The sequence below is a fragment of the Brassica rapa genome, chromosome A01, assembly GCF_000309985.2.
Source record: "Brassica rapa cultivar Chiifu-401-42 chromosome A01, CAAS_Brap_v3.01, whole genome shotgun sequence".
In the NCBI taxonomy this organism is placed as follows: domain Eukaryota; kingdom Viridiplantae; phylum Streptophyta; class Magnoliopsida; order Brassicales; family Brassicaceae; genus Brassica; species Brassica rapa.
The window spans coordinates 7779478-7803678 of NC_024795.2; the positions used below are offsets into that span (position 1 = coordinate 7779478).

At 35.1% G+C, this 24201-nt stretch overlaps 3 protein-coding genes across 3 annotated transcripts; 2 read left to right on the forward strand and 1 right to left on the reverse strand.

Moving 5' to 3' along the window:
* Positions 1-488: 488 nt before the first annotated feature.
* Positions 489-5802, reverse strand: LOC103868514 (ATP-dependent 6-phosphofructokinase 5, chloroplastic-like). Its single transcript, XM_033288162.1, has 11 exons — positions 5027-5802; positions 4753-4826; positions 4564-4675; positions 4375-4470; positions 4183-4284; positions 4026-4100; positions 3791-3931; positions 3575-3691; positions 3384-3488; positions 3229-3309; positions 489-1353 (listed from the first exon to the last, which is right to left on the reverse strand). The coding sequence occupies exons 1-11, from the start codon at positions 5294-5296 to the stop codon at positions 1102-1104; spliced, it is 1425 nt and encodes a 474-aa protein (XP_033144053.1). The 5' UTR covers positions 5297-5802; the 3' UTR covers positions 489-1101.
* Positions 5803-9021: 3219 nt separating this feature from the next.
* Positions 9022-13748, forward strand: LOC103861587 (probable inactive ATP-dependent zinc metalloprotease FTSHI 1, chloroplastic). The gene is made up of 13 exons (XM_009139308.3): positions 9022-9668; positions 9742-9829; positions 9946-10380; positions 10471-10524; positions 10619-10684; positions 11062-11157; positions 11605-11733; positions 11830-11882; positions 11994-12189; positions 12318-12432; positions 12547-12905; positions 12969-13081; positions 13157-13748. The coding sequence occupies exons 1-13, from the start codon at positions 9022-9024 to the stop codon at positions 13602-13604; spliced, it is 2799 nt and encodes a 932-aa protein (XP_009137556.2). The 3' UTR covers positions 13605-13748.
* Positions 13749-13858: 110 nt separating this feature from the next.
* LOC103861598 (SUN domain-containing protein 5) lies at positions 13859-16325 on the forward strand. Its single transcript, XM_009139320.3, has 4 exons — positions 13859-14128; positions 14435-15585; positions 15654-15739; positions 15818-16325. The coding sequence occupies exons 1-4, from the start codon at positions 13921-13923 to the stop codon at positions 16053-16055; spliced, it is 1683 nt and encodes a 560-aa protein (XP_009137568.1). The 5' UTR covers positions 13859-13920; the 3' UTR covers positions 16056-16325.
* Positions 16326-24201: the final 7876 nt, after the last annotated feature.

Consider the following 24201-nt stretch of genomic DNA (forward strand, 5'->3'; position numbering starts at 1 on the left):
ATTTTCAATGTAATAAAAAATTCAAAATATAATTTTATTGTCAATTAAAATAACATTAACTTTAATTATTTGTTTTCTTATTATTATTAGACAAATATTATCTCTTCTTTAAAAAAAAAAACTCTATGAAAACGTTAATGGCTTCATTTTTTTTACTATTCATTTTATTTGGCTATGAAAGTAAGTAATTGGATATGATAGTAAAAACTTTTTATAGTTATTTCATTTCTTTTATACATAATATTTAAGCTATTAAGAACGATAAATATTTTTATATTTAGTTCACCCATGATCTAAATCTTTAGATTGAGAAACCTTTACACGGCTTTATAAATTCTGATATTGGTGCAATGATTTTTTAATCAAAGGTTTGAAATATGTTAAATAGACGATTTGAAAAAAAAATATTTTTTCTTTGAGTGGTTTGATTAGTTTTGAAAATTGATTCAAACAATATGTGTTCGCAGATCTTTTTTTTAAATAGGAGATTATGGAATTAACTATATCATTTATAATATGATAAAATACTGTTAACTTTCTTTTTTTCAACACAATAATGTTATCTAATCAAATTTGAAAGAAACTGGATCGCTCTAAGAACATTATTGTTTCCTATGGAGGGAGAGGAATAACATGTTACACTCATGTGCTGCTAAACCTCATGAAACTACCTTTGCTCACATTGACATGCTTACCTGAAACATCCTTTTTAATTTACTTATTCTTGTGATCTTATCTATGCAAATACAAATAAAACTAAAAGGGATACTTACCACACTTGTTTGACAAAATCAACGTACTTTTCCGCGCGGTAGAACGATCAATAACTGGGGCGACCTTTGAACATGGCACTAAAAGGGATACTTACCACACTTGTTTGACGAAGCTGGGGCGACCTTCTCGTTTTCTAATCAGGCGGTGAAAACTGCAGTGGCTGTGACTTGGGAGAGCACAAACACTTTTACTTCTGACTCAAAACGGCGGGGAGGGATTAGATAGTTTCCGAGAGATGCTCAACGAATGTTGAGTGATGACGACAACACATGTGGTTTTCGTTAATAATATACACATCCCTAATTACAATTTCTTCAGACTGATAGCCTAAAACCACAAAGCCAGTAACCAAAATCTGGGAGTTTCAGTACTGGTAATGTGCAAAAGAAGAATTATATACCAACTTATGGCAACAGCCTGGCTAAACTGTTCAAAAGTTTCAGTATGCTTTCCGGTCAAGAGACTGAGCTCAGTTTCATTCGAGCTTAAGACGTCGACTGAATCCAATAGCTCATTAGGGATTGGCGTATCCATTCCTCCCACGTCAAGGATGGCCGGAACAACTGCTCTCTTCACATCCTGCAACACATCCACCACCAACTTAAGCTACTTAGAAAATTCTACTCAACCCAATGTTCCATTGGCAATCTCATCATGATGATTCAAATAATATATGATCAATCTACATTCTAGTTCCAAATGCTATGTCTTATCCACGACACCATTTCTCTATCTAAACAAAAAGATGCATCCTTGAATAAAATCAAGATTAGAATCAAATAAATTTTAAAACTTGATACGAACTTTAGCAACCTGAATGCTGATTGAGTCTGGAATCTCTATTTGAAGTAGCACAAATCAAGATTAGAATCAAAGATGCATTCTACTAACTAATCCTATTATTAAAATTTGTGTTATAGCTGTTATATTTTGTTATTTATGTGGTTAGATTGCGAATAGAATTGATATGGGTGATAATGATTTATGTTTTAAGCTATGGATTAGGTGGATGGTTTTATTGGATGAGGGATTGTATGTGGTATATTTATTTTGGTTGTCTATTTCTCTATCCATAGATCTCTATTCTTGAGACTTGTTTCTGAGAGCAACTCCAGCGTTTATTCAGGTGTTTCACCAAGACCGAACCAAGGCGACTATTCTCTCATCTTCGAGAGAGTTAGTTTCGTTGAACCTATCTCATCAGAGCATGATTTTCCTATTGTTCTGGCGTATCAAGTTGTTAGGTGATGTGCTGAATATTTTAATTAGTAAGTTGGATTTTTTCTTTTGGACATGTTTTAAAAAAAAAATTATTTGTCAGGATGTTTTTGTCGTGTTATGAAAGATTGTCAATTTTGAACTTTTATGTGAAAATATTATGTATGTTTTTTGTATTTGTTTGTTTGATGTTTTTAATTATTTTTTGTTTGATGTTGTTAATTATGGAGTCATTTGGGATGATTTTAAGAAAAATGATTTTTTTCTCTTTCATTTTCTTGGGGTTACATTATTAGTACTACGAATGCAAGAGTGTTCTTTTAAAAAAAATATTCATGCATTTAATACAAATAATTGTTAATTTGATCCAAAAAATAATTTCAGAGGGTTCATGATCAAACCATCACTTTAAAAATTAACAAAATCTCTAAACTTGGAAAAATAAAAAGATTAAAATTAAACTTACGGCTCTAAGACGGTATATATATATGGAACTAAGTTCCTAAAGGTAGAATAAAGCTCCAGTAATTTTTAATCAGACTACTGTTTAATTGTTGCAACATATAGTTCAAGTGATTGCTAAGTTTATAATACGTTATACCAAATTAAATTTAAAATATTATATTTAAGAATTGTGTATATATTTTTTGTTTTTACATGTCACTTTTGATATTTTCAAATCCTATTATGAAACAAAAAAGGTTAGGAGCAATATAATTAATTGTTTTTTTTCAATATTTATGTACTGTAAGTAAAACTGGACAAATGTTTGATGACAGGTCCAACAATTTGCAAGTCATTTGTTTTTGTTTGAAGGCTTATTTATAATTTGATTGAGTTAAAACATTTTATTTATGTTGCACTTCTTATATCTTTAAATTACGCAACTAATAATTAACGATTTATCTTCGTGTCTTAATCAGTTAACCAATATTTTGAAAATATATAAAATAATATAGTAAGTGTTTATAGTTTACTCACTTTTGAGATTTTGAAAAAAAAACAAAAAAAAATGATTTTTGGCTAAAATACAAAAACCTTAACAGTTTGAATTCGGTCTATTGTTGTTATTCTCTATAATCAAATCACATGGGGTTTAGGTTTAGACCAACGTTTTTAAAATAGAATCACACAACACGAAACGTCTTCGTATGCCTTTTAAAAAACACAAGATATAACTATAACTCTTTATAAGATATATCAATCAAACTTTTAGCTTATAAGTAACTAACTAACCTCTTGTCGAATGTGGACACCGAAATCACCAAGTATCGTGTTTCCAGATGCATCTTTTGCATTAGTTTTCTCGAGGAGATTCTGCAACAAACCGGCCGATATGTAAACTAAAACATATCTTAAAGTGGAGATAAAAAGATCTTTATAGCCTTTACCTGTCCAGCTCCTTCTGCTACACAGATCACAGCGGAGCCTTTTGTTTCGATGAGGTACTTCATGTGCTTCAGTACACCATTAGGTCCATGAATATTGAAAGGAACCTTTTGAGTGAAGAAGAAGAACAAAAGCTCAGCAAACATGTTTTTGAAAAAATGAAAAATTATAGCAAAAATAAATAAAAAAGTACCTCAGGAATCAAACAGATGTCGACTTGTCCGCTGGCTAAAGAGGCTTGCATGGCAATGAAACCACTGTTACGACCCATCAGTTTTACTATGCCGATGCCATGATAAGCACTATGTGCCTAGGCACACACAAGAAAAGTCCACATAGCAATAGTTAAGTAATTAAGGTAAAGAGACATAGTAGAGAATATAAATACATAGAAGGCTAAATAAGTTACCTCAATGTAGGCAGAGTTTATAGCTCGTTGTGCTTCTTCAACAGCAGTATCAAACCCAAATGTCTTATCCATGTGCAATATATCATTGTCAATGGTTTTGGGCACACCAACTACAGCTACCTTCATCTTTCTTTTGCGGCACTATAAGAATTAAAAACCAAGAGATTAGAATACTATTAACTCCACTACGAAGGGGAGAAAAGCAAAACTACAACATGTCGTTTCAAGTAAGAACCTCATTGTGTATAGCGTTGGCGCCAGCATGAGTTCCATTTCCACCAAGCACAAAAAGCATGTTGATTCCTCTCTCCTAAGTAAATTCAAAAATTTCAGAATTCAAACTCAGTGATCTCAGAAAGGTTTCTTAAGGACTTGGAAACCAAGTGATATACCTCCATGCTGTCAACAATCTCGCTCACACTGGGACCTCCACGTGAAACTCCAAGCAAGCTTCCTCCAGATAGATGAATGTTCTGTACCACTTTCCTTGATAACTGAAGAAGGTTGAAAGAGCAAAACATTAAACAGAAGAAAATGGGAGACAACATATTCCAACTTCAAAAAGAGGTAAATCAAACTTATACCGGCATTTCAGTTAGATCTTTATCAGAGAAGCCTTTGTAACCAAAAGAAATCCCAACAATGTTCTTAACACCATAAATCTCAAGAGTGATTACAATCTGCAAAAATGTATCCAAACACTTTAACACACTATCTCTCTCTCTCTATATATATATAATGCCAAAAGTTTTCAGACAATAATTAAAACTCACATGTCTAATGACATCATTGAGACCAGGACAAAGCCCACCACAAGTGATGATGGCAGCCTTCACTTGTTCCGGTCTGAAGTATATCTTCTCCCTCGGCCCAGCACGGTGAATCCTAATCATCCCCAACAAAAATAACAAATTATAAAAAACCAAACTCTAATATTAAAACTCAAAATCAAAAAGAGTTACCTTTGCTCAACCCAAAAACAGTCGGAATCAATACACTCAGCTCCAGCAGAAGTTGGTGAAGAGTAACTAATAACCTTGAGAAGAACCCTATCATTGTTATTAATCATGGTAGTTTTCATAAAAAGGAAAGAACTTTGATCCACAAATCTCATTTTTACCAAATGGGTTTTACAATTAGTGATACAAAAGTGGAAACACTCACAAAAGTCCCAATCTTTACTTATAATTTAAAAGAAAAAACAAAAAAAAGATGAGGAAGAGAAAGATGCTATACCTCACGGATCAAAGCGAGTCGCTTAGTCTCCTCTTCGACACGACCAAGCTGAGCTTGAACCCTTTCCCTAATCTCCATCTTATTCTTCTCGATCTCCTCTTCTTTCGCCCTGATAGCAGACAAAGTCGTCCTCGACATCTCCTCGTCTTCATTCGACATTTGGCTGCTGAAACTCATGCTTCCCGACAGCTGAGCTCCTAGCTGTCGGCTGTGCTTCGCCGGAGGAGCCAACGTCGGCTGTGACGTCTCTATTGCCTGCATCTCCTTCATCTTCACTCGAAACCCCTTTAGCTCTCTCTCGCTCTCTCTCTCTCTCTCTGGTTATTTCTAGGTGTTTATGTGGCAGAGAAAAATAAGATATTGAGAGCTTTTCTTTTTAGAACCCAGAAACAGTTTTGTGATATGAACGAAATTGGGATAATATTGATACTAAAACCCTAAATTAGATCGAATCGCATATCCAATTTAGTTATGAAAACAATTAAGAAGTAAGAGAGAGGGAAAAAAGAGGAAGCACCTTCAATTTTCCAGGGAAAAAGAAGAATCCAATATACTGACATGGAAGCAATCAAACAAAGCAGGAGGTTAGAATACTATGATTAATTTTCGCAGTTAAGGAGAGAGGTGGAGACGATAATGAAGCAAGTCAAACGTTTATGTTATTAGAGGTTCAATTTATGGCTTAGATACACTGGGGAAGAAACGTAGAAAACTGGCGAATGTGAGAAATAGGAAAAGACGATGTTTATGAGTTTTGCTCAGTTTATTTTGGACTGGGCTTTTGCTTCAAATTTTACATCTTATGGATCAAGGAAACAAAACAGCCCATCCCTCGCGTGACGTGGAGAAAAAAAGACATCCTATTGGCTAATTATAATTGAGGATGTAGAATCATGAGAGGAGCCCTTATTCCCTTTTTAGTATTGTATTGATAACTAAGGTCGGATCCGCCCTACGGGCGGGTAAGCAAATGAACGAAACAATATAAACATATTTTAAATTTTAATAAAAATTTAGTTTATTTTAATATAATTTTCACTATTTTTACTATAAATTTTACTATTTCTTTTATTTTTGAAATTATGCATTTGTAACTATATTTAAAGTATTCACTAAAATATAAATATTTTACTTTGTTCACTATATTTGCTTTTCTTGAATTTAATGGATTTTGAATACATTTCTTCTCAAATTATATAATTTAAAAAATCGAAAATGAAAAGCCAATTTTTTTCTTTTTTTTTAGAAAATAGTCAAGTAGCAAAAAAAATTGATATTAGTTGTTATTGTTTAATATTTACATATATATGTTAGGTTATATATTTATGTATTATTATATTTTAGAAATATATTCATGTTTTTTTATTTGTGTTTCTTCAAACTCACATGAACAAAAAATTTAAAATAATGAAATATATTCATGTTTTTTTATTTGTGTTTCTTCAATTCTTTTTATTTTTTTAACTACCAAAGTTTATGCTAAACCAAAAAGATAACAAACAACCATAACTATATGATGTATTGTTAGCTATAAAGATTATTTATGGAGTATTTGATGTATTGTTAATATATATGGTTCAAAACTCAAATGTTAAAAATGCAAATTTTATTATAAATTTTAAAAATTTACACTGATGTATGTAAGTTTATCTATTATATAAAAGAACTGTATAATATTTTAGTATCAAATTTTTAGGTACTACCCAACACACATACGTACATATAATTGGTACACAAAAAAAAGATTGGTATTGTGTGGGTACATAGTAATCAATATTGTTTCATGTCTGAAAGTTCCATCCTTGACTTCTTCTCCATCTGAATATCTGATACATACTAAATAGTTGTCTTCTCAACAGCATCTTGAGATTTTCAACATGCTCAATCAAATATTTTCCACGAACTTGTCTTCGCCAGGAAGAATTTATTCTACATTACACCAATAAAGAGCATCATCTTGTTGACTTCTTGATCCTCCAGTAACACAACAAAGCTCAGCAGGTAGATCTTGCTGTTAGTACTAAGCTCCATGAACTTGTCTGTAATATTCTGAAATCCCTGAGTCTTTTGAGATCTACTTCATTAACACGAAGCGACTCAAACAATGAAAAATCTCAGCTGCCAAATAGACATAACACGAATGAGATCTGATGAGAGAATCAACAAACTTACAGTTTTAAAATATGTATTGTGGAAGTACAAAAGCAGGAAAAAAGAAAAAGAAAGACATCAGCTCCATAAACATTTGAGAAAATCCCTTTTTTTTTAAAGCAGAGAGATTTACTCATGCTACAAACTTCAACTTCTTAGTCATTGGCTTCCATCCTAAGCAGCACAAAACTGAACATATATGAAAAAGTTTCTAATATACCATAAGTATGATGCGTAGTAACTAAGAAAAGAAAATCAGCCACTGACCTCTTAACTACCATCCTAAGCATCGTTGTCATTGTTAACCTCTGAAAATATAACTGAACGGCCTCATCTTCGCTCCGACCTTCCTCCTTTAAATCACAACAAATCAATGACTGGTCAGCGACTCAAATAACAGCCAATATATAAACTGACACTCCACTGGCACTTGTTTTACCAGGTAATTGTTGTAGTTTTTCATGTTCTTCAACCTTGCACTTTTCAGTTTTAGCAACATAAGGTGCCTTCTGAATTAGTGTGAAATGGAAGTATTACAGTTAGTTTAAGAACATGTCAACTGAGATACCAAAACAATTATGAGTATGTGCTGAGAGGAAGTATAGCATTGTCTCCAGTAAATATTCTAACCAGGAAACATTCTAACCTGGTTTTGGATTAAAATTCAACGTCAGTGTGCCTTTAAGATCAAGAGGCTAAGTTACAAAAGAACCTGCAAGGTGAGAAGGAGCCACTCACATCAAGCATCCAAGCAGCAGTATATTTGTTCCTTAGGATGCTCTATCTTGAAAGTCTCACGTAACATTACCTTGGGATCACAAAAAAATCTAGCGTTAAGGTATAAAATTTAATGAAAAACAATTACTGAAAAAAGTCTACTCTTCTAACCTTCAGTAAATTTAGAGTAGGCATATGAAAAAAATTTGGACAGCCAAAAAGTTTAATCCTTGTAAACTACTGATCACATTAGGGAGCTCATAAGTCACCTTGATTGCAGAGCTTGATTTGGCTGTCTCAACCTCCTTCTCATAATCCAACGCCACATAGGGAATCTTCTCCTTGATGTCCTCTGTAACAAATTTTAAAACATCTCAAAATCGAACATCTATTAACGCAGTAACATAAAGAAATTCACCAGAATTTTAAAGCAAACAATCATATAACATCTAAGAACCAAAAACATAAAGAAACGATACGCACCGGTGAGATTACAGCATATTTATACACGTCTTAGCAGACGAACGGCGCAGGAGAGAGCTTCATAGTGGGATGGCGATTGAAGACGACTTAAGACCATTAACTCTCGGAGAACCGTTACAGATTCTGGATGCATCTGCGCTGATTGAAGGTGAGCGAAAAACACAAAGGAGAGCGTAAGACTGATTAGGGTTTCAGTAGAAGTTTGTGGTCATCGGGCCGCATACGAACGCAACATGAGCCCAACGCTAAGCCCGTAACAATTGAATCACGATTTAATGAAACGGTGCGTTTCTGACGTGTCGCAACAGGAGCCTGTGAATTGATGACGTGGCATCCTTGTTGGCACACCCAAGAGAAATTAAAAGTGTCTTTTATATATAAAGATAACCCGCATAATAACCATTCGGGTTTTTATAATTTTCAGTCCTGTTTTGGTTTCAGTTTTTTCGATTCGGTTCCAGATTGGTTTTCGAGTTTCGGACAATATGCTGAGGGCTAGGGATAACGTTAGATTCACGTAAAATTTTAATGTAAAGAGAAAAGTGACGTGGCGCAGTCGGGTCAATTTAGCCCGGAAGATTAAACCCGTTTTGGAGTCGGACCGGATAAAACATAACGAAGGCGATTTGTTGCAGCACTGTGGAATGGCCTCTGTAAGCACAGTCTTCTCTCTCGGCTTTCGTTCCCCAGAAAACCCCAAGAAATCGATCTGCAGACACTCGACCGCATCGAAAACTCGATGGAGAGCTCCAATCTTGCGTCGCTCGTTTACGATCCTCTGCGAATTGAAACCCGGGCCATCTCCGAGCAATCCAGCAGGCGATGATTTCGTGACTAGGGTTTTGAAGGAGAACCCTAGCCAGGTGGAGCCTCGTTACCGAGTTAACGGCAAGCTGTACAATCCCAAGGAGAGAGAAGGTCTAAGCAAAGGCGGCGAGGCGAGGAGGGGTGCGTTTGAGTTCATCAAAAGGAAGACTGAGAAAGAGAAGAGCGAAGATGTGAATGAGTCTGTTTATTTGAGTGATATCCTGAGGGAGTACAAGGGGAAGCTCTATGTCCCCGAGCAAGTTTTTGGGCAAGAGTTATCGGAGGAAGAGGAGTTTGAGAAGAGTGTGAAGGAGTTGCCTAAGATGAGTTTGGAAGATTTTAGAAAAGCTATGGAGAATGATAAGGTTAAGCTGCTTACGTCCAAGGAAGAAGCTTCTGGTGTTAGTTACAGCGGCGGATATAGAGATTTTATTGTTGATCTTAAAGAGATTCCTGGTGTCAAGAGCTTACAGAGAACCAAATGGTGAATTAAGATTTTATTTTTTTGATGGATCTAGAGTATTGCTTTTGTTTCTTATTGATATGCTTCTTGATAGGTCAATGAGGCTTGGAGTTGGAGAAGCTCAAGCTCTTCTGAAAGAGTACAGTGGTCCTCAGTACGAAGTTGAAAGTAACATGATGACGGTGATCACTCTATAATCTAATGGAATTAAGATTATCCTTGTATGTAAAAGTTGAGTAACGTATGTATTGTTATTGACTTAGTTTTTTTTTTTCTGGTATTGAATGTTTATTTGCAGTCTTGGGTTGGAAAAGTGACGGACTTCCCAAACCCAGTGGCGTCTTCTATTTCGAGTAGAGTGATGGTTGAGTTGGGAATGGTGACGGCAGTTATTGCCGCATCTGCAGCCGTCGTTGGAGGGTTCTTAGCCTCGGCTGTGTTTGCAGTCACTAGTTTCGCCTTTGTCACTACGGTTTATGTCGTTTGGCCTATAGTAAAGCCATTCCTCAAACTGTTTATAGGCGTCTTCGTCGGTGGTATTGAAAGATCATGGGAGTACATTGCCGATGTACTCGCCGATGGGGGGATCTTCTCAAGGATTTCTGATTTCTACACGTTTGGTGGTATGTCATCAAGCGTTGAGATGCTCAAACCGATCCTACTTGTTGTCATGACTATGGTTCTTCTTGTTCGTTTCACACTGTCACGGAGGCCAAAGAACTTTAGAAAATGGGTATAGTATTTGTAATCTCATAATTCATGCTTTAACATGTTTTAAGTTATATTACTTTTGTCTCAATCAGTGGAAACTTTTCCTTTGCAGGATTTATGGCAAGGCATTGCTTTTTCTCAGTCTAAAGCAGAAGCTCGTGTTGACGTAAGTTTATGAGCATCGCTCCTCTGTGCACGTTTCTTCAGTTCTAATACCTTTTTGGTTGAGTTTTTGATGACAACGAGTCATTATTTTTCAGGGTTCAACCGGCGTTAAATTCGGTGATGTTGCAGGGATTGATGAAGCAGTTGACGAACTTCAAGAGGTAACTCCTGACCAAATTACTAGTTTAGTACTTTTAAATTCACATAACAGAATATTTGATGTTATCATATGCACTTGTATTATATGCACTTGCTAATTGTGGTTAGTTTCCGTTCCTTTGTTTTACTTGCGTCAGTTCTTCTCTGTGTATGGATATCTTCCTTTGTTAGCATTAAGTTAGATTTTCCTTTCATATTTGGGTTTAGAGTGCTTATGAATCCCTTACCATTACTATTAGGGTTCTACTGACTGCTATACACCATAAGTACAAAGTTTCATGGCATTATTTTCTGCAATATCTTGTTAGCTCGAGAGAAACCAGGAACTAAAGATTACTAACCCCTTATTGTCATTATGGCTGTTACATTTTCTTGATAGCTTGTAAAGTACTTGAAGAATCCGGACCTGTTTGATAAAATGGGAATAAAACCTCCTCATGGAGTTCTTCTGGAGGGTCCCCCGGGTTGTGGAAAGGTATGTGAAACCATATATGTTAATGCCCATATAAAAATATTTATTATTGTAAATTTTGGATGGTATTTTTCTAGCTACAAGCATGATACTTTAGAATACTAAGAGATACTATAGAGATATTCGCAATCCAACCAGCAGCTGTAACTCTTGAGATCCATTTCTGCTGAGGTTGATGGTTGGATTGCAGAGTATGATGAGTGTTTGGCAATTTCATAATTTGGCGCTAATGCTAGAACGATCATAATCATTACTGCTGCCCAACTTAAACCCAATTTTTTTCTAAATACGTTTTGAGTGTTTAATGTTTTTATCAAGTTATTATTTACTGGTTTCCTATTCTCTGTTATGCAATTGTCAGTCAATTAAACTCTTACTGTAGTTGAGTAGCTTTTTACAATCCAACCGCTAGTTATATATAGCTTAACCGAACATGATTTGCTTTCGTAGACACTTGTTGCGAAAGCCATTGCAGGAGAAGCTGGTGTGCCGTTTTACCAAATGGCAGGATCCGAATTCGTTGAAGTTCTTGTTGGGGTTGGTTCAGCTCGTATCAGAGATCTGTTCAAAAGAGCGAAGGTGATTTGAAAGATATATATATATATATATATATATATAAGCATTTCTTTGCAGAGATCTTCAGTAGTATTTGATGGTATCCATGTCCTCGTGCAGGTAAACAAGCCGTCAGTTATTTTCATAGATGAAATCGATGCCTTAGCAACTCGGTATACACATTTACCCCTTTTTATCTAAAATATAGTTACTGCCCCTAACGTATTTTTTCAAACTCGAGACAAAGTTTAACTGGTATCTGTTAAAATGTTGGTATTCGCTAGACGTCAAGGAATTTTCAAGGAAAACTCAGACCAGTCGTACAATGCAGCCACTCAAGAAAGAGAAACAACATTGAATCAGCTGCTCATCGAGCTTGATGGTTTTGACACCGGCAAAGGTGTGATTTTCTTGGGTGCCACCAATCGCAGAGATTTGTTAGATCCTGCTCTTTTACGTCCAGGTCGATTTGATCGAAAGGTTTGTTGATTAAGACAATCTATGCACAAATTCCTCTTTAGCTCGGATTTTTATGCTGAGATCTTACTGGTTCCGAGTTAAGGAGTCACTGAACCACAATGACAAACCTTTTGATTTTATGTTATCAGATCAGAATCCGTCCCCCTAATGCCAAAGGGAGATTGGATATTCTGAAGATTCACGCCAGCAAAGTCAAGATGTCGGACTCTGTTGACTTGTCTTCGTATGCAAGTAACTTACCAGGTATAATATCTACAAATTGATGTTACAAAGATGTTCTGTAACGTGTTTGTTTGAATGAAATACTGTTGGTCTGTATGAAATTCTGATCGGAGTAATGCTTTATATCAAATACAGGATGGTCGGGAGCAAAACTGGCACAGTTGGTTCAAGAAGCTGCTCTTGTCGCAGTCAGGAAAACGCACAGCTCGATTCTCCAATCGGACATGGACGACGCTGTTGACAGACTCACTGTTGGTCCTACACGTATCGGTTTAGAATTGGGACATGAAGGCCAGTGTCGTAGAGCCACAACGGAAGTTGGAGTTGCAATCACTTCACATCTTTTATTGCGGTACGAGAATGCAAAGATTGAGCGGTGCGATCGAATCTCAATCATCCCTCGTGGTCAGACACTCTCTCAAGTTGTGTTTCATCGGCTTGACGATGAATCCTACATGTTTGGTCGTCGTCCACAACTTCTTCATCGTCTTCAGGTATTTATAATTGTCTTTTTTAAACTATTCTTTTTCCCTGTTAATTTTTTTTTTATGTTGTAGGTGTTGCTAGGAGCAAGAGCTGCAGAAGAAGTGATCTACGGCTCAGATACTTCAAAGGCATCAGTAGATTATCTCTCAGACGCTTCATGGCTAGCTCGTAAAATCTTAACCATGTGAGTCCAGTTTTTGCACATTTTCACATTCCCTTAAGTCTCATCTAAGCTAAGACTTACTATTTTGGGTATCAGATGGAACTTGGAGAACCCAATGGTGATACACGGCGAACCACCACCATGGAGAAAGAGAGCTCAGTTCGTGGGACCACGCCTAGACTTCGAAGGATCTCTCTATGACGACTATGACCTCGTCGAACCGCCCATTAACTTCAACATGGATGATGAAGTTGCAGAGAGAAGCGAAGAACTCATCAGCCAGATGTATAACAAAACCGTTGCTCTCCTCAAGCAAAACCAAACCGCTCTTCTCAAAACCGTGAAGGTTCTACTGAACCAAAAGGAGATAAGTGGAGAAGCAATAGATTTCATACTTGACAATTACCCTCCTGAGACACGGTTAGATTCTCTCTTACAAGAGCAGAATCCTGGAAGTCTTCCGTTTGTCCCTGAGCATCTCCGGCGTGAATCCGACGAGTTTGTTCTCGTTAACCACTCTACCGATGCCAATGAGTCGGTATGATTCCGGTTATGTCAAATCAACTATTCTTTGAGACCGGTTTGTAACTTTTTTGATACTCAAATCTCTGAAGTTTCGGACTGTTAGGAATTTACATTTTTAGGAATTAAAAAAAATAAAAAATTCCGAAGAAATAGGTTTTCTCGACGGACAAATGTTAGGTTCCTCTTTCAGACCACACACCAATGCATGTTCTCTCTCATTCTTCTTCCTCGTGCCCTCTTCTTCGTTTCTCCAGATACGAGCCATACAGCAAACAATCTCTACATCTGTGTGTGTACACACGACACGGGTACAGAGCAAATTGCTCTGCTAAGAAATGGCGAGGCGCGGAAGTTGTTCGACGATTTGTCTGAATGAGAAATTTCAAAGGCCAAACAACGGTTTCGGGTTTCGGATTATCAGATTCTCTCAAAAGGCTGATACTAATTCTAGATTCTTTGAGCGTTCTATCTCTCTGGTTCTGTTACTTTGGTGTTTCCTCTTCCTGGTGTATTGCAAGCTTGGCTATAGCCATAATCATGGAGGTGAATTCCCTAACTCTTATCTCGTCCCTAATACCAAATGTGTTGCTTGTTTCCCCCAAAATGTAGAAGCAAAATAGCCTTAAATCAATTTTAGAAATGTTTAATCCGTGAGCAACATAACACTTATTAGTGTATGGATGTTGTCATAGAATTTATATATTTTGTGTAATTATTAATACATTACTTACTTTTTGACTTTTGTCTAGATGTGTTACCATGTGGTGGTGTCTCTGAACAATCAGAATTTAGAAATTTATGATCTGTTTTCATTACAATATCTGAAGACATAGCCTATTTCTTATGTAGATAACTACATTGCTGATGGATCACTCTCCAAGGTCTTAAACTCCACGAGTTCTGTAGATTCTGTCTTCCCTCAGGCAACTGGGAAAGAAAACAACTACTGTCTCCTGAGAAAAGGCCAGTTACAAGATGTGTATGAGCATGTTCTTTCGAACAACGCTTTGCTTATCTGCAAAATTGTGATACCAGAAGGAAGAGGAAAGCACAAGACCCTTGATCGCGTCAAAGACAAAAGTCTCATAGCAAATGGCCCGGGTGTGCCGTCACAGCTCTCCAATGCAACCCATTACAGGTTAGAACCTGATGGAACTGGTTATAACTACGCTTCTGCTATGAAGGGAGCAAAAGTAGTGGACCAAAACAAGGAAGCGAAAGGAGCCAGCAATGTCCTTGGCAAAGATCATGATAAGTATCTAAGAAACCCTTGTTCTGTCTCAAACAAGTACGTCGTGATCGAACTCGCGGAAGAGACGCTGGTTGACACGGTGAGAGTTGCAAATTTTGAGCACTACTCTTCGAACCTCAAAGAGTTTAGCTTGTCGGGGAGCCTGAGTTATCCAACGGATACGTGGACTCATGCCGGGAGGTTTGTAGCTGCAAATGCTAAGCAGGTTCAGACATTCCGTCTCCAGGAACCTAAATGGTTGAGATATCTTAAACTGAGCTTGATTAGTCACTACGGGTCAGAGTTTTACTGTACGTTGAGCGTTGTGGAGGTCTTTGGCATCGATGCTCTTGAGCAGATGGTTGAGGATCTGTTTGTTGGGTCAGAGACTCTTCCTAGTAAGCCAGCTATGCTGGAACTGAGTCACGAAGAGAAAACCGCTGATGAGAAACAAGACGGGGAGGTGAAAAGCAACGCCACGGATCAGATTGGGAAAGAAACTGACGGTCAGAAGAAGAAAGATGTTGTTGTGAAGACGATTAATATCGTGGGAGACAAGAAATATGAAGTTAGGGAGAAGCACAACGTTTTGAAGCTGTTGATGCAGAAAGTGAAATTGATTGAGATGAATTTATCGGTTGTTGAGGACTCTGTGAAGGGAATGAGTGACAAGGAAACAGAGGTTAGCTTGGAGATGAAGAGAACTCTTACGCTTGTGGAGAGAAGCAAAGCTGAGATCAAAGAGATCACAGAGTGGAAAGAGAAGATGGTAAAACTCTGTTCACTTCCTCTTTTTGTAGGCCTTTGATTCTTAAGTCTTTGATATTATTTGAGCAGGAAAAAGAACTTAGAGACTTGGAGTTATGGAAAACTCTTGTAGTTTCACGTGTAGAATCGTTGGCTAGAGGAAACAATGCGTTGAGGTCAGTACTCTCTTTTGTGTGTTACTAAGTAAAGAAACAAAGCTGTTGCATGACTCAAAACGTTTTTCCTTGAATCAGATTGGATGTAGAGAAGATTGAGAGAGAGCAAGCAAACCTAGAGAGCAAAGAGCTTGGAGTTCTGTTGATAAGTCTCTTTTTGGTGTTCTTAGCAACGATTCGGTTGCTCTCAAGGCGACTCTGGGCGTTTCTGGGGATGTCTTTTACGGATAAAATGGGATCGCTATGGCCAGATAGCGGTTGGGTCATGATACTACTTAGCAGCAGCATCATGATTTTTATAACTTTGCTTTCTTAGTTAGTTTAGAAGTCAGGCTTAGGTTTTTTTTAACACTGCCTTGCTACTCAAGTATTGTAGCCCTTAGGATTAGGAATTATTAGGGAAGCTTCATTTATAATAAAATAGAAAATCATCCCCCCAAAAATCGGTGATCAGATTGGATTTACCCCTTTTGTTTTCTGATTTAGGGTTTAAACCTTCTTGAATTTCATTTCTGAATCTCCACAACTTTTTTGCGGTGAATGGTTGGATTCACAGGGGGAGAGACGTTTAACAATGTTTAAAACATTTCCAGTGTATAAAAAAGGATCAAAATAACACTTTACTTACAAAAACAAATAAATTAACAGACATCAAACGATTTAAACTTTAATCAGTTCTACAAAACATTATATTAACTAATCACCTAAAACTAATTAACAACACTATAATTAACCAACACAATCACCTAATCAGTCTACATCAAAACTAATTAACTTATATTCTTAAGAAGAATATATAACAACAAGAGGACCAGCACAATCCCTATACCTCGCTACAACATAATTTTGTACGGAAGAATTAATCAACTAAAACTTGAATTGAGTTTTGTATGACACAAATTAATAAAATATGTATTATAAGTACTAATATCATGATTAGGTTTTAATTTATAACAAGAAACATCTAAGGATTTATGTTTGCTTTAATGTATACTATATATATATATATGTATTAATTTTCGAATGGCATTTAAGGATTCATGCCTTTATGTCTTCGTTGTTGCATTTTTCAAAAGGAATAAACGACAACGGCTGCCCCGTATGTATCGGATCACTAACCGAGTTTAGATCGGTGACATCTTGATCTGCAGTCAAATGCTCCACCAATGAGCTATAAACCCTGTTTTTCTATTGCAAGTGATCCTTTTGGTTACATAATTAATAAACTCAGTGTAGAATGAGCTTAAACCACCATATATTTGGTGCCAAAACCGTACGTCTTTATTTTTATATAAGAAATTGCGCATTTAGATAGAATAACTATGAAATATATGAGAAAATTTTAATTTATTGTAATACCTTATGCTTGTATTCATTAATTATAGAGCTTTTATTTTTATTTTATTCTGTATGGCTATTTTTACTTGATTGTAAAACAAAAAAAAAAGGAAAAACTATATTTTTAAAATTTTGCTTATAGTTAAATCTGCAGCACCCAAAAGTTTACATACTAATATTGAGGATGAATCATCATTATAAATCGTGTTGATTTTTAGGTGTTTTCTTGTTAATGAAATTTGAAACCTAAATACTAAATAAGACCTAGACAATAGCATTTTTGTAATAGCCAACAGATCCAGGAAGCTGGGACTCGGAGATTTGCACCTACGAATCTGACGAACTGTAAAGACTACTCAAATATCCTACGGCTAGGAGAATCTCACAGAGTAAGTCAAATAAGTCAACGTCATTTGAGCAAACGTGAGGAACAAAGATCCCACTTATTCCGGAAGTTTTTGTATTCTAGTCCGTCCAATAATTAATTTTAATTATTAGTTTACTAAATATAATAATAATAACAGCAACGACCAATAACATTTCAATGTATATGTTTATTTATTCGACTGCTATAATCAATTTACAATGAGTGGTCCCTCCCATTCCATTTTACAATACATTTTTTTTATAAAATGTTGTTAATTCAACTTTAAAACATTAATTTATCTTTGAATATGCTTTCATAATTTCTTATTTTTGATATTATGTTACATCACCACTAATTTTTTTTAATAACTCTATATAGTACTGGGAAATATAACAAAGAGTTAATGGGAACTCCAAAATGGTTAGATCAATGATATACAAAAGATTACATGCACCATAATATAGATCATAAAAGAAATTAGATAGAATCATAACAAGCTATTTTATTTACAATATTCTTAAATTCTCTAGCTAGGAACTTTTGTCTTCTAATCTATTTGTGGCATGTTGGAAAGTTACATATGTTTCAAGGTTTTTGAAAACATTGGATGATAAGGGTCTGATTTGATGACTTGATTTACACCGGCTGTAGAACAAAATCAGTGAAAAGTTGGTAGTTAAAGTAATGTTATTAATAGGTTATTAGTGTTGACTTGTTTAGATAGTAATATATACCTTATCTGGTTTATTTTTGTTTATCAAAGCCCTCTATATTGAAACTTTGAATCCTGAGAACATAAATCTCTGAATGATGTATCTAAATCATTTTATATAATATATACAGTAAAAAATCTATAAATTAATAATGTTGGAACTATGAAATCTTATTATTTTATGGAGTTATTAATTTACAAAAGTTTCATTTTCATATTTCTCAAATTTTAAAATATTGTTTTAATAAAATAAGAAAATATAGTTTAATTTTTTTATTAATTTATCGAGTATTAATTTATAGAGTTTGTACTATATATATTCTAAACCCTATAAAGTTCTATATTTCAGGCTCAGGAGATCACACATTTTCTTTGCTAGGAACGTAAATGCACATATTTAAACTTTTCTCGGACTTTAGCTACTATTTATGCATTACAAGATATAGTTTTTGTGAACGCAAAAAAAAAAAAAATTAGAGAATATCTATTGTTAGATGATGTTACTTTTATCTTAAAGAAGTTGTTCTTACTTTTATATGAATTCGTTATTATTCTACGAATTTCTTCTATAAACCTAGTAGTAAGATTGAAACTTACCTTCTTTTTACGGTTAAAACTTTGTTCTACTTTTCATTTTTTAAAAATAAATATTTAAAATAATTTTTCTATGTAAAAAGTAGTTGTGTTCTATGAAAAGATTAATTAATATAATATTTTATATAATAAATTTATGTAATATGTTATATTATGTATATGTTATACATCTGATCATGGTTGTTATGCAACTGATCTTAAATTAAGCGATTATTGTACCATATTTTATATAGGGTTTATTAGCAAAATAACTACATTTGAGTAACAAATTAGGTGAGTGATACTGATTTTAACATAATTCAAATACACTTTTGGTCACATACCACTTGGTTCTACTCCTTCACGTAACAAGTTGTTAGTTGCAATTCCTAAAGTAAGCAATGTAGTGATTTTTTGTGGCACATAACTATACACGGCGTGTAGGCCAGCTGTAATTAACACATATGATGGAAGAGTGTTGCGGCATGAATGGATAGTAGTTGTACGCGTTACACAATTTATATAACAGAAAATCGAAGTTACATGCATTGCTATTCTATATAGCAAAGTAGTATAGATCACGAAATAATGTCCAACACCTATATATATGACTCCTAATCCAATTTTAATCTCAATCTTCCATAAACTAAAACATATCCACTAATCACTATACCTTACACGAAAATATAAATCCTAATCCAATATTACCTCAAATTTTCCATAAACTAAACTTAAATCTTGGAATATTGCCAAACAGATGTATTTTTATTCTACAGGAGGCATACAAAACATACAATGTAAAATAGTAGTCGCAATCTAAACACAATATACCATTGTTCAAATGTTGATATGGCTATGCTCTGCTTTAGGTGATCTGGCAGGACGGATAAGCCAGCCTTCGCTTGGACAGCTCTCTCTCTCTCTCTGATTTTTGCATTCAGCGGTATACCGAGATGCCGAGGTCCATTATAGCCAAAGTACCTAATTAAAGGACCTAATGGCAGCCAATGATCATACCAAAAGCTGGCTGAATTACCATTTCTCACTTTGCATCTTAGAAATTGTTCAGCTAAAGGCGGAGGCTCGATTTCCAAATCCAAGACTGTTGCTTCTTCTCATCAAAGCTCCAGATGCTTGCACCTTTTAGCTTGTTTCTTTTCGTCCAAGAGGCCCACAAAGATTCATTTTCACAGTAAAGCAACCATAACAATTTGAGGGAAAGAGTTTCATTCCAATTAGTGAGGTCTCTCAAACCTAGTCCACCTTCAGATAGAGGCAAGCAAACAGATTTCCAAGAGATTTTTGCTTTAGCCCTGCTAGTAATGTTACCATTCCATAGGAACCTCGAGCAAAGGGATTCAACTGCCTTGATGCAACCTTTTGGCAAGATGAAGCTAGAGAACCAGAAATTCAGTGTTCCAGAGATGATAGTAGTGAGAAGTTGCCTTCGTCCTACATACGAGAGGGCCCTGGATGACCAAGATGAAAAGCGCCTCTTGAGCTGGTCCATTAAAGTTCTGTAGTCACATATCTGGAGCTTTCGGTGCATTAATGAAAGACCTAGGTGTCGACAGGAAGCGAGCCAAGAGAGAAGCCAAGACTTGATAAATCTGAGGCTTTTACCAGGTTCATTCCCGCTACAAAGAATTATGTCTTTTGACGATTCATCGAGAGACCTGACCAAGCGGAGAAGCTGTGTAGTGTTTCTGCAATCCGTTGAAGAGAACTGTGTTCGCCACCAAAGAACACCATTATATCATCGGCGAAAGCAAGATGCATCACAGCCAAATCAATAGCTAACGGATGGTGTCCAATGAGCCTGTTAATGTCCTTGTTGAGAAGCTGTGCCAAAACTTACATGGCTAGAACAACCAAATAAGGGGATCGCGGATCGCCTTGACGAAGACCACGAGCACCCCTAAAATACCCTCCAAGCTCACCGTTAACTGCCACTGAGAAGCGAGTAGTAGTGATGCACTGAGAGATCAGAACTCTGGGAACCGTAAAGCTCGCAGGATAAGAACAATGAAGCTCCAATCAAGAGAATCAAGTGCCTTTTTTAGATCAACCTTGAGCATAGATCGGTTGGAGATATTCTTCCAGTTGTAGCCTTGGATTAACTCCGTTGTCATAAGAACATTTTCAATTAAGAGTCTTCCCGGTATGAACGTGGATTGCGTGTTTGAGATCACTGATGGCAACACTTGTTTCAGCCTTTTAGCAAGAATTTTAGAGATGACTTTGTACGTTGCATTGCAGCATGATATGGGCAGAAACTCCAATACTAGTGTAGCATTCTGCTTCTTCGAGATAAGAGTTAGGATCTTGTACTGCCATAATCATATCTCCTCTAACAGTTTTCCAATGAGAAGTGAAGAACTCTGCAGGGTACCCATCAGGCCTGTGAGCCTTTTTTTTAGGCAGGGAGAAGAAGACAACTTGAATATCTGAAGGGGAGACGGGTGCTAGAAGCGCTTTGTACTGGTTATCTTCAGGGGCATAATAACTTTATTACGTAAAATGAAATGTATGTATAAAAAAGTTAGGATATTTAGCTATGTACCGAGTTATTTCGGCGTTGTACTACAGCCCAATTTCTCTTTTACTCCCTCTGTTTTTTAAAGATGGATGTTTTAGGAAAATATTTTGTTTTCAAAAGATGTATTTTTTATGTTTTCAAAGCATATTTTGTCAACTAATAATGAAAAATTGTGTGTTTCAAAAATATTAATTACATTTCTTTTCATCCTATTGGTTTAAAAATATAAGAAATATAAAGTTACAAAAAATTATGCATTAATAACTAAGTTTTAATATGGTTTCTTAATAAGTGTGAAAATCCTAGAACATTCATCTTTAAAAAACAGAGGGAGTATTTAATAGCAAATCAAATGTGTAGATATATACTAGGCCATGAAACATTCAAATAGTTGGTCTCCACATGGCTGCGCAAACTCTACTTTTGTCCAGCCAATCATATGCTAGTTCCTTTATTCCCTTCAATTTGATTTTATTCATTAGATTTATGTGTTAATTATGTTTTAAAATCTCCATTCACAATTATTTTCCATGTACAGTTAGCGTGTGCAGAAAAACAATGTCGTTAACGTATCTCGGAGCATTTCATTTGACTATAAATCTAGCTTCCGGTAGAGTTTTGTTGTTTACACGTGTAAAATCTTACTAAATTATTATTTGTACTTATTCCAGTTTTATATACGCATCTTAGGATCCTCTTGAATTAATTACGAAACATTTGATTCAAAAAACATTTCACGGTAAGATTACTTGTTCAACTACAATTTCAATATCAGATTAAAGGAAAATTTTAATCATTTAATGATGCGAAATGTGACCCTTGAGTCCTTGACTCTTAAGATGGGGCTAAGGGACACTTTGATTGAATAACATGTTAAACCACACACACGAGCATATACATAATACAACAGTCCATTGCGTAAAATTACAGGTGTCAAGCAATAAAGCTACTTATACAAAATTCTATTTCCAACCATTGTGGTACAATAATGACTAGTGTGAAGACGAATCATACACACAAATCCTTACTTTGATTGGCAATATTTCTCCTTTTTGTAACATTTAATGATCTATCTAGAATTTTAATTTGATTTGGGATTATATTTAAAGGCCAAATTAATTATAGATATTTAAACCCTAATTATCCTTCCTACTATCGTCCTCTTTCGTATTATACGTATACTGTAAGTACGAAGCCTACTGTGTAGCCACTTGTAGGACATATGATATTAATTTGTTAAATCTGTAACTATACCAAGATTCTAAGTTTGTGTGTGCGTAATAATTGTAAACTAGGTTCAAACTTGCCTTATATTATGATTAGGATAAGAAAATATTCCATATTTATCACAATCTTTACTAATATATATTAGGTTAAATATCTTTGTATATATACTTGTTTTTGTAAATGTTGTATCTATTCTTTAAATTATACATTCACACAATCACGCTTTTATAATTCTTTTATAGTATCATAGTTAAAGATTCTGACCTAACCTTAAATAATTTTTTTCTTTCTAGTTCTTCCAATACATGGAGAACTAATTCGATCATTTAATCTGTTTCATGTTTGTTAAAAATAATATTAAGTGTAGAGCAATAGGTTTTGTTTGGGATGGATTTTGACTACTAAAATCATGAATCACGTTATAAGAGATGTTCACAAGACCAATATACAGAGAAACTTGCAACTCGCTTATACTTCTCAAAGAACTCCTGAGGATCGAGGAACACCTCTTGAATCCCTCATATATACCATAACAAAAGTTTTCCAGAGAATAATTCAACTCCAAATCATCATTTACAAAATTCAAAATTTCGTCCCATTGCTATGCGTTAGGTAAAAAAATTGGTCACAAAGGAAATTATCTTGTCTAATGTTTTTTTCACTGAGCTTTGAGTAATGAGTGCAAAGTTATTAACAATATATAAGCCTAGAAAAAAGTTATGAATCCTGTGGATAATAATCGTAATCACCAATCCTCCACATGCAAAAGAAATGATTCACTAATCAAGCATCTTGAACACATCACACACGGTAGCAAAAATTCAAACGATACTACATGCTACTTTTCTATATTTATAATACAATCCTGCTCCGTTGTTCCCTGATTCTCATAAAAACATTCTCAAATTTAAGATGAAACTCTTTATTTGAGCATATTCCATGCTTCCAGCTCACTGTGAACAAACACGTACGAGTCGTTTTCTGCAACTTGTTTTTTTTTGTTATATATATAGAGATGAAAGCAGGGAATATGCCATCAAAATGTATGGAATTTTTCCTTTTTTCTTCGAAGATTCATTGACTTGTTTCTCAAATTACTTCTTGCTGATTAATCACCAAGTAATGTTGATGATATTGAAGACAAATAAAAAAAAATACACGACAATGATATGTACTTCTCATTTTCCCCGAAATTAGTAATACATTTAAATATAAAGACGATGTTTCTTATAATCTACACAAAAGATATGACCAATGAAAATGGCCAAGCTAGTAGCATGCCTCATATTAACAGTAACTCATTTTTTGTTCAACATACGTACTATCAGTAACTATATCGATTGACTATAGGGTTAAAAACCGAAGTAGATATAAAATGGACGAATTGTCAAATTCATTTTATAAATCTGTAATACTAACAAATTTGGCCTAAAACTTACACCAAAAAAATAATTTTGACCTACTCGGTGGATGAATTAAGCTCATTTGAGACCAAACTTTTGGAAGTTATATGAAATGGAAATGACTTTAAATCGACATGGAATAAATTATTAAATAGTTATATTTGCTTACTAATAATGAGATTGTATGAATCAGCTCTGAGAATATACTGGGACAAGATACCAAGTTATTATTAAAAATATAGAATAAGATAGTCTTAAATACGAAAATTAAAATCCGGAGATGGTGGTAGTGGGTTTGAAGGC